The sequence below is a fragment of the Apteryx rowi genome, unplaced genomic scaffold (assembly GCF_003343035.1).
Source record: "Apteryx rowi isolate R43461 unplaced genomic scaffold, aptRow1 scaffold_67, whole genome shotgun sequence".
In the NCBI taxonomy this organism is placed as follows: domain Eukaryota; kingdom Metazoa; phylum Chordata; class Aves; order Apterygiformes; family Apterygidae; genus Apteryx; species Apteryx rowi.
The window spans coordinates 705119-720972 of record NW_020450949.1 but is presented as its reverse complement, the minus strand read 5'-3'; the positions used below and the strand labels follow the sequence as shown (position 1 = coordinate 720972).

Genomic DNA, 15854 nt, shown 5'->3' with positions numbered 1-15854 from the left:
GGCCCCGGCGGGGCGGGCCGCGCTCGGCGCCTCCCGGGTCTCGGCGGGGCCGGTCCCGCAGCCCGCTCACCGCCTCTGTTTCTCCGGCAGGACTTCTCCCCCGCCTCCAAGCGGCACCGCACCGTGGAGGACTTCAACAAGTTCTGCACCTTCGTCCTGGCCTACGCCGGCTACATCCCCTACCCGCAGGAGGTAAGAGGGCAGCGCCCGCCCTGCCGCGGCGGCGGCGGCCTGGGGTCGTCCCCGGGAAAGCCCTGTGTGTCGGACACCCGCCGGCATGCGCTGCCCGCCCGCCCGCCCAGGGGCCGCGCTCCCTGTGCTCCGGAGAAATCGTAGGTCGAGACTGACCGTACCCTGTTTTGGGGCGTGCCAAACGCAACGGTCCAACTCTGGTCGCGTTTTGGTGACATGTTTTTTTGTGAGCTTAAACACAGTGCCTGTTTCCTGGAATGTGATGTTTTCCTAATTAAAAGTAAGAACATTGTAAGTGTACGTTGTATCGCTAGAACAGAAGGGACAGCCGTGAAGCTTTAAAATCATGAAATTGGTTGGCTACTATTCATGCAGTGTAAAAATGTTTCATTTTAAAGTATGTATCCCAGATCTCTTCCTTACTGTTTTTGAGACCTAGACAGCTACAAACCTCAGGTTCCTCATCTAAAGGTTCCCTGGCAGCTTTTTCCTTGGTTGGAATTCTCTGCAGTAGCTGAGGTTGCAAAGCGCGTGGAAGAGAATGGGAGCTTGAACTCGTGCAATATATATGGTGCAACATGGTGCCCCGGTCAAAATGGTGAAATTTAAATGTTGCACTATGGAGGGAAGTGCTGTAGCATCTCACGCAAGTTGGCTCTAAAATAATGCTTTTGTCCGGTTTCTTAATGTTTTCTAGGAGACACCCCTGAGGAACAGCCCCAGCCCTCCCAACAGCACTGGAGGCACAATTGACAGCGATAGCTGGGATCCCCGCTTCAATGACATCCCTTCTTCTGTTTCCTTGCCAGCCAAGAACAGAAAGAGCTTTAGTCAGCTTAAGCGAACAAAATCATACGGTTCCCTATTCCAGCGAGCAAAACCTGGCAATTTCCTGCCAGAGCGAAAGCAAATTGATAAGATCAGGAAGAAGAAAAAGCTGAAGAGAAGGGAAACAGAAGCATCTGCAGAGGAAGACTATGAGGAGAAGCTGCTGGAGCTGGAGGCTGAGGACTCTTTTGTGGAGACTCCGATGAGTCCCTCGTCCGAGGGCGATCCTCAGTCTGTCACCGAACACTGCTCGGTGTGGGACTCGGACACACCTTCCAGCGTCTCCTACCCCGCTGTGACAGCCGAGCAGACTGTGGAGATACAGAGCGTGGGTAAAAGAACGGTCATTCGGCAGGGGAAGCAGGTCGTGTTTCGGGATGAGGATGGCACCGGTGACGATGAGGACATTATGGTGGATTCAGGTAGGTGGCCTGGCCATCAAAAGAAAGTTTGTGAGATGATTAGCCAGATGGAAATGATCGGTGCTGTCACTAATCCTTTTGGTATGTTACCTGTAGCATGAGGATAGTGCAAAGGTACACTGCCCGGGCAGATTTAATTAGTGGGTGGGGTTTTCGGGGGGGGGGGGGCCGACAGCAGGACTGCTTTTGCAGTAAGCCAACTGAAAAGTTGTGACTTTATAGAGGTAGGATCCCTGGATTATTGCCTCTTTTGCATTGCTGAGATTCTCTTCCAGAGCAAGAGCTGGCAGAGACTCTGTTAAGCCCTGGAAAAATCAGTGAAGTACCTGTCTTTGAAATCCAGGTAGCTACTTTAACTCAAAAGGAAAATAATTCACAGTGCAGGTGAAATGCAGGAGGAGGAGGTTGGGAGGGAAAAGTGTAACTTGCTGTTTCTCTCTCCAGATGACGATTCATGGGACCTCGTCACTTGCTTCTGCATGAAACCTTTCGCCGGGCGGCCAATGATTGAGTGTAACGAGTGTCATACCTGGATCCACCTCTCCTGCGCTAAAATCCGCAAATCAAACGTCCCAGAGGTCTACATATGCCAGAAGTGTCGGGACTCCAAGTTTGACATTCGCCGTTCAAACCGCTCCCGGACGGGCTCGCGCCGGCGCTTTCTGGACTAGCCGAGGGCAGGGCCGCGCCGGCGTGCCGCTCGGGCGGGCTGGCCGTGCGGAGCACAGACTCCAGCTGGGAGGTCAGGGAGCGCTCCTCCGAGCTCCTGCTGCTCAGGCTAAAGGGCTGCCTGGTCTGCCTGCGGTAACAGGGATAAGGTATCACAAAGTTGTTGATGGCCGGGGCTGGCAGAAGCCAATTGGTCAAAACTGCTGCTAGATACTGATTAGCTCAAGGACAGATTAAGCGCTCTGGGTTCAGTGGGGTTTTGTCCAGTTAAAACTATGAATTGGATGATGTTTTGGGAATGTATAATACCTTTGCCACGTATTATTTCTCATCCCATCGGGAAAGAAACTGCAAACCTTCTCTGTGCTAGGAAACTCATCCTCCAAAGAGGGAGGAGGAGGGAAATCTGTGTGAAGAGTCTCAGAAGTAAATGGCCATGTGTTTTAATTTTAATGTAATATTGTACCTGCCCATTTGTCCATATATATCCATCTTAGATACTCTAAGGCTCCCTAGGAGCGAGTGTGAATACCTACTGACCTCTTGTGGGATCTGTCTCGTCTTCAGTGGGTCTGGGCAGTAGGTGAGCTGCTTTCACCGAGTTCTGTGATTTGGCATTGTTCAAGTGAAAACGGGACTTCCTCCTGCTCCAAGGACTGGTGCATTTAAAAGAAGAAAACAGTCCTCTTTCTGGACAGGCAGCGCCAGGGATGAGTGACATCAGGATTCTTCCTGGAAGTCTCTTCTTACAGTGATTTTTGTGACTTTGTTTTGCATGATTGGCTCAAATGTGAGTGTGTATGGGGGGTACCATTTGCTCTGTTTCCCAGCCCGTCGGTAAGCTCTGAGGTGCTGTTTTAAGGAGATAATGACTCTTTCCCTTTCTCAGCCCAGAATTCAAACTTGGACTGTAAAAGGGGCTGTAGTAAACTGAGAACCTAGTGGGTCTAGTTTGGGGTTGGACCATCTCCACCTGAGTACTACAGCTGAGTTTACCTTTGCTGTCGCCGTTCGTTTTCGAGACTGGATTTGTAATCAAAAAACCAAAATCTTTAGCCTATTGGTTGCAGATTATACAGATAAAAGCAAATGCGGGCTATGCAGCTAGCAAGGTGAAGTGCAATGAAGATCCATCCAGTCTGGGGAGGACAGAAGAGGCACCTGCCAAGGCTGCAGTCCCCCGACTGGCCTTCCTGGGGCGTGAGCCCAGGGGAAATCTGTTTAGAAACATGAAAGGGAGTCAAGGCTTGTATGTGAGGCCACCGAGATGCAGATGTTGTTCCTCAATGACCGAACGGAGCAAATTGTATTTATTGCACAAATTAGATTTATGTCTTTGAGAGAGCTCTGTTAAGTTATGCCGAATGAACAATGCGTGCTCTGTCCTGCGAGACCGCGAGGCGAGGGGAAGTCAGTGGTTGGTATTACGGCGGGAGCAAGACTAGCTGGACTGGGAGGAGTGTGTCCATGTTACTACTGCAGACGCACCACGTCAGACCATCGCCTTATCTGAACACTGACTTACCAGGAAGTGCGTCCTGGTGATGACCAAGGGTCCTTCCAGTACACAGAGTCAGGTACTCCCCTTTAGACATGTAACACGAGGCAGACGGTACAGCACTGCAGTGCCCTGGGGCTCTCCTGCGTGGGACGCTGGGATGTAAAAGATCTGTCAGCCTGGATCGCTATGATGGACTTGCACAACCGTACTCTTCTTTAAACTTGGTCCTTTATAAAAATCCCATCCCACCAAGCTGTGACAACTGACTCTTGGTTCTGAAAACCAGCTCTCCAGCTTCTGTAAAACAAGACCATGACTGTGGTACGCTGCCTTCTAGAAGCTAAGTGGAACCACCTAGGAGTTTGCCAAAGATTTGCCCCATAAGGCTGCCTGACTGTTCTTTGCAGCCAGAAAAATAACCAAAGTTCTCCGATGCTGCCATTTCACTCTGCAAACAGAAAGGCTTTGGAAGATCCTGGTCACAAGCTATGTGAGGGTTGGACCTGCTCTGAGTATTGGTATCTTTGTTTACAGCGTGTCTGCAATTCAACTGGACCACGGTGGAGTGTGTTCCTGAAGCTTTTATGGGAGAAAAGACAAACTGCCAAGTGAACTGCCTCTTTTTCACAGAGGTTTGTACTAATTAATGTGACTGACTCTTGTTCTGTTACCTTTTCAGATTTATCCCAATAGTTGGTGTCTGACAAGTCCAGCACGTTACAATATCAGCAGAGAGAGAAAAAAAAAAATAACATCTCCATACTTTTAATTTCATCACTTTCAGCCATGTATGATTATAGTTTAATTCAGAACTTTATTTTTTCATTAAAACTGTTTTAATGAATCATGTTTTTTTCTTAAATGTGAAACAAATGAAAAATGACTTTGTTTTATTCTGGACTCAGGAGTCTGCTATTATGATTTACTGGTGTGCAAAACAGTTGTGTCAGGTGGTGGCAAAACCTGACCAGAAACAGTCTTCCCCTAACCACACACACAGGTGAGCAAGGACAGGAAAAATGCTGCAGACAAATCCCTCTCACATGTACTGAGAGGGAACTGTTATTCCCACCTGCCTGCTTGCTAATCTAAATTGGTGCGAGGCCCTTGCTCGGTGCGGGGGCTGCAGGGATGAGCACAGGGCAGCACAGCTCGCCTCGGAAGTGATGGAAAGCAGACGATTTCCTGATACTGCGGGAACTGAGAGGGGCTGAAGGCAGCGCTGGGCTCCGCCATGGGCACCGGCAGAACGGTGTGGAGGCCGTGCCAGTGCTGCGGGCAGAGGGCTCGGGTCAGGACGCCCGCACGGTGCACGGTCTGGGCAGGGCTCCCTTGCAGAGAGCCTGGGGGCAGGCTTGGCTTGCAGAAGCTGGGTGCACGGGTGACCCCGTGCCTGTCCCGCCTCCCCGAGAGCAGAGGAGCCGCGGCTGCAGCCAGGGCCAGTCCTGCAGGCCGGGCACTGCAGAACTTGGGCTGTGCTGCATCTGCACCACAGCTACGAGCCCACTCAGCCAAACCAAACTCCCTTGAGCCCTCGGCAAGCTATGCCAAGGGAGACCCCCCCCCCTCGCTTCCCCCCCCTTCCTCACAGCAGCCCCGCTGCGGGGTGGCACTGCCCATGGAAGTGACGCAGAGCAGTGACACCAAGGACCCCAGCGGCTGAAGTGATGCTTCTGCCTTCCTGCCGCTCCTCTCTTGTACCTGTCAACCCCCAAGGCAGTGCTGCTCAGCCAGCTAAGTGCAAAGCAGCAGCCTCTCTCAATAGCTTGGCAACCTTTAAAGGATTACTTGACTCTTTTCAAATGGCACTATTAAGAGCTTAAGCCCTGGTTGCTTATAGCTTTTAATTCTATTTGTAACTCCATATAATACAGACTGATAGACAAAAGTCCCAAAGGAGTTTGTTCCTGTTAAAATGGCAATTTCTCATAGAACAGAAATGGTAGTGTTGAAAGTAAACAGAGTTCCTTGAGTTTGGACTATTCTTAGTCTCTTTAAGACTTTGCACAGGCAGAATAAGACAGGAGGAGGCCGGATGAAGTAACTCTTCAGCAGAAGAGACCAACCTGAGAACAGGCTCTAATGGAGGAGACAAGACGGTCATCATACTCCGCCATGTGGACAAAATTCAGCAACAGCTGACAATCAGAAACACTGCAGGGAAGCAAAAATGGAATTCGTACATTAACTGATGCAGAGAGGAATCTGCTGCGGGAGCCTCGTGTGTGAAGCACCACTCATGGTACTCCAGAGGAATGGAAGAGCAAGAGTCTGAATCTTTGGCGAGTTGATCTTGCAGGAAAAACAAGTTATATACTTACGATGCTCAGCCAGGGACTGGGTTCAGTACTAATCTTGAGGGATTTCACTTTAAAGAGAGTCAGAAATTTAAAGGATTCAGGGACAAAGTTAACGTTCATCTGCCCCTTGCATGAATTACTTTACAATCAGATATAAAGATAATTCTGAAGCATTGGGAGAAGAAGAAACAGAGAGGGAAGGCAGGGAGAACTAGAACATCTCATTGCATTTAACTACCTTACGCGAATCACTTCATCTCCGCGCTAGCAGCAGTTCCTTCACTGTAAAAAGGAAGAGCGCTGGAACTGAGTCAGTTTTCTTTGATGAGAACAAAGCTGTGATCAAGAGAAAAGCATCGGCTTGAATCCGAGCCTTGGACCAGCTGCTGAACTACCTTCAGGTATAAGATGTATTGGTTAAGTTGCATGGGAGATTTGTAAGGTTTTCACAGTATAACAAGCGCCTGGATTGAGTTCTGACACCTTATATTCTTTCATTGGCTTAACCATACAGAGATAGCAGAAGCAGAAGGCTGTCAGAGATGGGAGCAAGGACAGAAAGACGAGGGAAGACTATAAAAAGTAAATCTTAAACCTGTATTCTCCAGCTCAAAAATTTCTAATTTAAAGGCTCTTGCTAAAAAAAAGATGACTAGCAAGTGCTCCTGGATCCTCATTAAGGTGTTTTAACCTTTTGCTGGTTAAATGGGAGAAGGATGGTGTCTCACCTCACAGGTTTCTATGGCATTCCAAAGTTTGCACCCAAAGATGCAGCCCTGTTTCACATGTAAACTACTGGAGTAGGAATGATGCACCCTGCTTCTTAGAAGCGTTAGTTTTCAAGTGTAGTAATACCATAAACATCTTGAAATACTGAGGCATTTTTTTAGAATCATATTGCTATTCTCTACATTTTAATGTAGACAACATGTAAGAAAACACATTATTTTCATGACAACAGGAACTATATCTCAGGAAATTGTCAGAAACAAGGAGAACTGCCTTAATGTACGAACTTTTCATGAAAATAGTCTTCAGTGTCATTTGCTCTGGTGGCTACAGGACTACTCTAAGATTTTTCTTTGTAATTAGCAGTAAACGTGTTGCTACTATTTAGCATTTGCTTATGCAAATCTTGTAGTTCTCAGTACTCCTACTGGAAGTAGTGTTAAGCCCTAGTCAACATAGAATGACTCTCTCTCTTGACTGTACGCCTCAGGCTGTGACAAGATGTGGGAAAACAAAAATTCTGGTGGAGAATCCTGCCCAGTTCAACTAGCTATAGCTAGAACCACTCAGAAAAGGAAAAGCAGCAGGCTGTGAAAGAGGGAGCAGTTACATTTGTAAAACTGGCAAACCAAGCCTTGCAGAGAGTTTAATTTCAAGACTGTCCTAAAGATGCAAAGGGAACATGGCCTGATTTTCAGCTGAAGATAATTTATTGCACAATTAACATTTAATTTCTGATCAGTAGAACACTGGTGACAAGTGAAATAAAATCCTACATCAGGAGCCCATTGCAACTGAAGATTTTTTTCCCCTTTAAAATAAAAACAAGTGAACAACACTTAATTGTATGACTTTAGGGGGGAGGGGGTTCATCTGTTTTAAAATGGCTGAAATAAGTCTGCTTTTGGAAATTAATTTTTCTATTACAATTAATTGCCATAGGGCATTAAGACCATGACTTGAATAAAGAGAACCACAGAAAAAGGGGCTCAGGTGCTTGTTGGGAAATGATTTACTGTAGTAATTGTCAAGAGCAATAATGCAGTATTTTTTTCTAAGTCTCTTGCATATAAGTGTTAAAGGCTGTTTTAGGACTTGCCAAGAGCTGAACTGCAGCTCTGTGACTGAGTAACAGCTATGATTATCCCTTTTTATATATATAAATAAAATCCCTCGGTGCTGTTCATGTAGACAGTAAAAGACTGCCATTTCCACTTGCTGCGTTGCTAGAATGAGAGTGCTCCCTTTCCTGGCAAATCACTGGCAAGGCTTCCACGCAAGACTAATACAGGGAATTTATGTCACAACTGATGCTTTTTAGAAGAGGCAACTGAATTTTAAGTTTTCAGCTCTTTACCCCATTTGGCAGCTCTCCTCACTTTGGTCTGGTTTACTTGTATCAACTACATTCCTCTTTTTTCTAGCAATAAATTAGATAGGAAGAGATTATTGCAGCACCAGAATCAGATGAAATGAATTACTATCCTTCTGGCAAATTTACTTTCCTACTTTCTTGAAAACCTAAGTAGTACATGGTTCTAGCTGGCAGAATAATTGAATTAGTGAGACTATTATATCCAGAGTCCTTGTCTGGAGTAGCAGTGTTTAAATGAGGGTTACTAGCAGCTGGATGGATTCATGCTGAAGAGGTCCATGTTATTACAAAAATCAAAGAACTTCATTCCAAACGTACTTGTCCGTAACAAGTACATTTTTGGGATGAAAAACAACCTCTGTCCTCTTTCCAATGAAAGGATTTACACAGAGGACTTTCTGGAGGTGGCCACAGAACTTCCCTTCCCCTCAGGAGTACAAAAAGGTACGTTACCTACCCCAGGAAGTATGAGAAGTGAGAGCAACAAGTCTTCTTTCCTGCTCAGTGGAAGAAGAAATATGTGAGACTGCAGAAATGGGCTGTGGCCAAATTGCAGCCGAAAAGACTTGGCTGGTGCTCAGTACCCCATTTGCACAACCTCAGCAGAAAGCACTGCGCATTCAGAGTCACGTTGCTTTATTGGTTACTGAGCCACAATTCAGAGAAGTATTGCCTTGGAGCCACCTGTAGAAGCAGGTTCTCATGTTGTCTCCTAACATAATTGGTATGACACCACCTTCTATATGGATCGCAAAAATAAAAATGTCTCTGTTCAAACTTGTAGCATCCAGGGGAAGTTTTTGCAGTTTCTGTTGACCCAGGTACCGTAACAGACACGCACACTCTCATCAGATTAGCCATCTGCATCAATTCTGTGAGCTGTCGGATGAGAACAGCAAACGGATATGAGCCACTTCTGTTAGATGAGATGCATCCTAGCTTTAATGTGAACTTACCACTGTATCAGGGGACAGACAGGAACATCTCTAGCCGTAAGTTAAACATGATTCATACAAACCCCCAATGTACACATGAAAGTTTCACGAGTTGGATCTGTGCCTTAAATTCAGCCAGGGAGGTGGTCTAGAATTAATAGAGATTTGTGCTCTTCAGCCAACTCACCATGCCTTCAGTGGTACCAGTGAAACTTGTCACTAGTAGCTCATCTCTGTTTTGCAAAATGAGTCTCGCAGGGAAAATGTTTTGGAGAAGGACAAACTGGGATGAGGAGGAAATCTGGCTTAGCCCTCCAAATTGCCTTTATGTATTCAGCTCAGCCCTCAAAGGGCAATCCAGCGCTGTGGATCACCCGGTAAGGACACCAGCAGCTGTGGGGAGCCTCTGCTTCTAGCTCAGGTTGGATATCTAAGGTTACATGGTATAAACAGCTGCAGTGGTGCTGATGAGCTCTTTTATGGTCAAACTCTAGAGACATATCACGGTCCATTCATTTCAGTAACACCAGTTCACATTATAAGCACTCTTGGAGGCACAACACAATGCACCCCACCACCCACTGATGGGAGGAAATGACGCCAGCGTGCCTGCAAGAAAACCTCCAGCTGACATATCCCAGACAGCAGCACAACAGTATCACCAGCACCAGATCGTGGACCAGAAGCCGGCACACTGCCTGGCCATGCAGAGCCGAGGCAATCCTCTACCAGCTCCTGGAGGAAGAAGGAGGGTAGTCCTTGCTACTTACATTGCTTTGGTATCCTAAGGGCCTCATTGTCAGCTGACATCACTTGGTGCAGAACTCCCCGAAACTGATAAAGCACTTTCAGATTCTTCTCCTCACCCACGCAGGGGTCATAGAAACCTGGCAGCCCAGCCTTTAACCAGAGAAGGACAGACTGAGCATCAGGGAACGGATTTTCACAGCTCTTCAACTGACCAAAAGCACTTATTAATGCCAGAATGAAGTGTCATAAAAAAAGAGTTTTGTTGCCAATGAGATGAGATACTAAGGAATCATCCCCACTGTGGCAAGTTCTAAATGCAGAACACAGTGAATCAGTGGGCAGAGAAGTTCCTGGTGTACAGCTCTAGAAAACACACGCTGTCCACACCACGAACAGTGGGAGAGTTTCTTTGGAAATGCCCACAGGAACAGAAGTTCTTAGAGATTCCTAACACTTGGTACAGAAATGGCTTCTGTAAATTGATCTAGATTCACCAGTTTTAAGCACACTGGAGAAATCCCCTGATTCTGATTCACATCTTCAAGCCCTTGGGTCTGTGCTTTGGCATAAGAGCTACATACCTTGGAGGCCTCTGTAAGGATGAGTTTAGAGTCCTTCACCAAGCACTGCAGGGGCACGGTCACGTCTATTACTTTCACCTTCTCATTCTTCCTACTGTTGTCATTAACAAACTTCCCATACCAGGCATTCACTACAATCAAACCTGCATTTCACACGAAATCACAAATGTGACAAAAGGCTTCCCAACGACACCTCGGCAGAAACTGATGAACAGATCAGCCTACCCCCATCCCCATCCCAGCATTTTCTTTTGCTTTCAATGATAATTCTAAGGAAAATAGAAGGGAAAGTTTCTACACTGACATGTGATCTCTCCAGACACCAAATCAAACAAGGACTGAGGCATGTGAGAACCTCCTTCTCCCTTTTCTGGACCCATGCTTTCCAAGACAGAAGAACATTTACACTTCAGTGTTTGTTAGCAATCTTCAGCACCAGCACAGAATGACATGACCTAAATGCCACACAAATGTGGCAGTCCAAGCGGAGGTCACTCGGTCCACTTTGGAACATTCTCTTGGAAACTGCTAGCAAACTTACCAGAATTTAGATTTCCTATTACAGTCCAGGAACAACTTGTGTTGACTAGCAATCAGTGAACCCTAAATTTCAGACTATAACTTTTTACATACCCTTATACATAGAAGTCTTTTACAGAGAGATGAATCCAGACTAATGTATTCATCCTGTTGATCCATCTCACAGCATGTCCCAAGATAATATTCAGTGGACCCCTAACTAAGCTCAGACTCCAGAAACTGAATTGGAATGGAACTTCCCCACCATGCACACAACAGCAATTATGCTTTATTAAAGGTGGAAATGAAAAGCCTCCACCTTGCATCTCTCCCCCTCAACCACCCAGCCCGTCTATTGCCCCCTTCCTCTCCCCAAACATACAGAACAAGTAAATGGTGCAATCTTTACCCATTCTGGCTTCCTCTGCCTCAATTATCCTCCGGACAGACTCCTGCATTAACCGGACCTGTCACAACACAAGAGGCAGAGCAAAATCAAGCAGTGACAGACACTGTGTCCAAAATAGACAAGCCCAGAATGAGATTTGCTTGCTTTAACTATAAGGCTTAAAGTAGAGAATGATTTGGGAACACATCTGCAGGCCAGAGCCTGTCTCAAAAGCCACCTAAAATGAACATAGAACGTCAGAACAAACCACCAGGGGAAACAACACAGAAAATGGCACAGGTATGCAGTGTCAGAGCACAGAGCAGTAGGGACAAGAGCAGGGCTCATCTTCACCCTGCTCAGGAGCAGATTACCAAGCAGGGAAGGAGACAGGGAAGTCACTTGCAAAGTCTCCTGAGTTCTGCTGTTTCGGCCAATGAGGGCAGAACACTTGGCCAAAAGGGAGACTAATTAGCAGTTCCCAGACCGATAGGGAACACATACTTACAGATTCCAAACTCTGCCAGCCCACTCTGACACTTGCCGGCAAACTTAGCGTCCCTAAGGCTCTCAGGTTTACTGAGGCAATACTGGCTTCTGCTACAGCAGCTCCTGCCAGCTGCCCAGCAATGCAGAACCTCCAGCTTCTCCAGAGCACCCAGAACTCAAATTAACTCATCTTGCATTCCTCTGCCCAGCCTGAAATTCATTCTGCCGTGCCCCAAACCACTCCCCCATTGCACTGTTCCCAGGACAGCCATGCGGAGCACAGCTGTGCAGGACCCAGTGTTCCCTTCTTCTGCAAGGAAGCTGCTAGATCCCCCAGAGGAGCTGGGTGAGCCCTGCTAGCTTCCTGCAGCTGCCAAAGCAGGTAGGTAAATAGGAAAAAAAGCCAGGAGAGAGGGGCTGGTTTCTCCCAGAGAGAGCAGAAATTCAGAAGGGCTGAAGTCTCTCATACCCCTAGAAGGTTGCCTCCAACAAAAGGTACATGACTTGAAAAGTCACAGGAACTGGCTAAACCCATCTTTCACTGCAGACAGCAGGTGTTCCACAGGTACATCCACAGGACAGAAATATACAGAGTGTCAAAATAAAATGATAATATCAAAAAGCTGTCAAGAAGCAGTGGGAGACTTACTGCAGCTTCTGCTTCCTGCTTCTTCTGAAGGATGTCACTGGCAGTACTCTCCCTTTGCTTCTCCAGCTCTCTGGCATAAGGAAGTCAACATCACGTTAGGTTTACACAGCAAATGGAAGTCATCCACAAAGTGGCACATCTCAATCTGCCCACCCCAAATACAGCTGACATGCAAACTCACTCAAATGAGCTGGGTTGTAAGGTTCCCTCCCATCTTTCAAGATCTTTTTTGTAGGCTTCCAGAACTCAGTAGTATTGACAACATAATAAAACACAGTGCCTCAGCTGGACATCCCAACCTTGGCACCTGACTCCCACAAGCACTCGAGTGGGACTTCCCAGCTCCATATTTCAAACACGGCCTCACTAACTCACCTCTCCTTTTGTGCCCTGAGGTAGGGTTTGATGATTAGCCTGTGCATGGCAAAGTAGATAACTAGGGGTCCCACGGTGGCATAGAATACAGCACTGGGAAGCAGCTGATCTGTTAGGTGGACGGGGAAGAAGTAGGTCTGGCTAGCCCTGTTCAACCTAGAACAAAAAAAGAACAGAGTGATAGATCAGAGGAAACAGAGCTTACTGTGTTCCATTAAATACACTCAGCAGCAGCAATAAGAACTGCTGGACCAGGAGAGAGATGAACAATGAGCTCACAAAGGTGAGAGATTGATAAACCCAAACAGGACAATGGTAAGGCAGACTGCTGACACCATCCAGAACCATGCTTTTAAGACACAACATCTGTTGTCAATAGAATATGGTTATTCTAAAGTCTTTTATTAATCTTGGGAGAATTTATTTGGTCATTAATTTCACCAGGGAAGGGGATCAACATCATCATCAAGAGAAAAGCAATTGCTTACAGAGAAGGTCTATGTACATAATCCCTGCACGTGCCTTCAAGGAGGAAGTGCATTAATATTGGTCTCATGTTTACAGTAACATTTATTTTAGAAAACATTAGTCTTCCTGACTTTAGCTTCTACGGTCCTGGCATGCCCTCTGCTGGCAAAACTTTAAAAATGCACTACAGTATCTTAACCCTTAGGAGTTCTGTACCTCTTTGTGAAAACTGCATCATATTAACAGCATAAACATTTTTTTAGTTAACAGTAATAATCTACTCTAATTCCAGTGTATGCACGTACAATGTCATAAGAAATGGAATGCAATTAAACACACTTCCAAATGTATTTTCAGCAACCTCCTATCCACTTACCATAATGTTGAAAACTTATTTTAAACTGTATTTTCAGAATATTTTGATGCACTCACATACTGGTGCTGAAAGAGGTGTTCAGGCTCAGAGTAACACCAGCAGAAGGCACATGTTGCTTCAGATGGCCACCACTTGTATAAGAGGTGAGGGCAGCTGCAACCTTTTATAGTGATAAATCAATATACCTGTATTGCCCTAAGATTGGGACTTTCCCACCAGAACCACCTGAATACTGGAAATAGAATAATGCAGGTTATGGTCAGTCTCTGCAATCTACAGTTACAATCTTGAACTGACTTGATTTTCAAAGACACTCCCTGGGGAACACCAACGCTGACGGTGGCTCCTAGGATGCTGTGTCTGGAAATCTTCCTCTCCGCGCCATACTCCACTATGGTCCCAAAGAAACCTGCCCTAGAATGACAGAACCAAAACCCAGTAAGACCGGGGAAGACTCCTGAATTTCTCTTCACTGCAACCCTGTTTAGTGTAATTCTGCTGTAAACAAAATACGTAACAAATGCATTGTGTGCAGTGGATGTTGGCTACTGGAAGAGTCACTGTGTATCCACAAGACAACAATAGCCTTTTCAGCTGGTAGAGTAGTAAGGAGACTACAAGACAGTAGCTTTTTCAGCTTGTAGAGCAGTAAACAGACTGCTAAAGACTACTTTGTTATCCGTGATGATATAAGAGGTAGCAAACATATTGGTATTCTCAGTTCTGCTCAGCTGAAGGGACACACAGAGTTAATTCTCCAAGACATTCACTTCAGCTGTTTACCAGATACAATTAAAGAAAAGCAGATTCCCAAAGACCACAGAAACACGTGACTAGAACCAGCAGGCCTCTGACAGCAGAAAATGGCATATTCTTCAAGGCATGAACACTGTCATTATGCCCTTGCAGACTTACTTGAGAGAACCTTTCACTCGTGTTTGATCCTCATCCTGAAACTTATGCTGGTAACTGACCATCATGAAGGAATGGGGGATTCCCAGCTGAAATGCAAAAGACACAAGTTTATGAAAATCCGTCCTCAGCCACAGCTGAACATTTCCCCAAGTCTTCTTTCTTATCCTTTAAGTGACACAGAATATATTGCAACGTCTGTCACTTACTTGTCACAGCCTGCAATCCGTGCAGTCTGTGTTGTGCTTCTTACCCCTAATCTAAGCTGCTCCACATTAGATGTCACAAAGTTGGGTACACAGTGTTGTGCTCTGTTGAATGCTGCTGGTTACCAAAGTTAGATGTTCATGGAGACAGCATGAACTGCTCCTTTATCCTCTTAAGCCTCAAGCCAAAACATGGCTGGAAAGGAAAAGCTGAGATATTTCTCTCACACCAGGTGGTATTACTGTCCCCTGCACACAGTAACAAGGCTCTCACCTGCAACGCCACTGTGAAATGGCTGGTTTTTGTATCTCGAACAATACTAGTGTTCATGGCTGACTGGATGCCCCACCGCCACTGTAAGTAGCCCATTGTGTTCTTATCAAGGTTGCGGGCTAGAACCGTGGTGAGGCCTGGACGGATCCCACGGGATGAAAACTGCAGAGCACAGTTTGTAGTGATGAAACTAGGAGAAATAAGGAAAGCCTTATCAGTGGTGAAACACAGGCTCCCCAGGTAGCCTCAGATTATTTCTTGCCCAGGAGCCCTGGTGTGCATGAAATAATAAGCATTTGCTGAATATGCAGAGATTACCTTGCAGAGTATGATGCTTGAGGGTTACAGGGGAAACTCAAAACTCATTTAGGCTGTACTGACTACAGTACCCCCCCCCAGAAGAGCAGGCTCATGCCCCAGTTCATTGGTCTACGCAGTAACACTGCAGCCAGCATAGCAAGCTGCCTTCAAATCCTTGCCCTTCTTGCACTAGGCAAATAAAGGCCTAGTCTTCTGTACAGGTGATACGCTTGGCTGCTAGAAAGGCCTTCCCCTGCTATTTAAGAATTCTCAAGCATGAGCTCCAAAAGCAGCATTAAAGGGCTCAACAGGGAACAAGACCACAGTATAAGCTATGAGGAATGGCACTTTTGCTAAATTAGAAAATATAAGAAGAAGAGAGTCTACATGGGCACCTATGATATTCTAACATATACCTGCAATCGCAGTCCTTACCTTGTACTCCACTTTGCAATTTGAGACTTCTATTCATTTGTAAATTGTCATCACGCTAGGGGCAAATTTGGCTTTATTTCCCTAAACTATGACATATCACCTTCCTTTTTGCTGCCAAAACTTGCCTCTCGCACAGTCAAGTCCCAGAAGAGCGAGAGATGCTGAGACTAGAATTCCAGGG

The 15854-nt window shown here is 46.2% G+C and overlaps 2 protein-coding genes across 7 annotated transcripts in view; one reads left to right on the top strand and one right to left on the bottom strand.

Annotated features, from left to right (window-relative positions):
* Positions 1-54: 54 nt before the first annotated feature.
* Positions 55-4456, top strand: PHF13 (PHD finger protein 13; the record flags this gene model as incomplete). Its single annotated transcript, XM_026085450.1, has 3 exons — positions 55-192; positions 890-1442; positions 1887-4456. Coding segments are annotated over 3 exons (918 nt in total), but the record flags the coding sequence as incomplete, so codon positions are not given.
* Positions 4457-5437: 981 nt separating this feature from the next.
* DNAJC11 (DnaJ heat shock protein family (Hsp40) member C11) overlaps positions 5438-15854 on the bottom strand; it is a 29558-nt gene continuing 19141 nt past the window's right edge. For 3 of the 6 annotated variants that reach the window (XM_026085447.1, XM_026085448.1, XM_026085449.1), the window contains 9 exons: positions 14939-15128; positions 14462-14547; positions 13844-13960; positions 12703-12858; positions 12328-12397; positions 11211-11268; positions 10283-10425; positions 9722-9851; positions 5438-8895 (listed from right to left, as the gene is read on the bottom strand). In XM_026085447.1, the coding sequence (XP_025941232.1) occupies positions 8870-8895; positions 9722-9851; positions 10283-10425; positions 11211-11268; positions 12328-12397; positions 12703-12858; positions 13844-13960; positions 14462-14547; positions 14939-15128 (976 nt within the window). In that variant the 3' untranslated portion in view covers positions 5438-8869. The remainder of the gene's footprint in view (positions 8896-9721; positions 9852-10282; positions 10426-11210; positions 11269-12327; positions 12398-12702; positions 12859-13843; positions 13961-14461; positions 14548-14938; positions 15129-15854) is intronic. The other 3 variants (XR_003256590.1, XR_003256591.1, XR_003256592.1) reach the window with 3 other exon arrangements.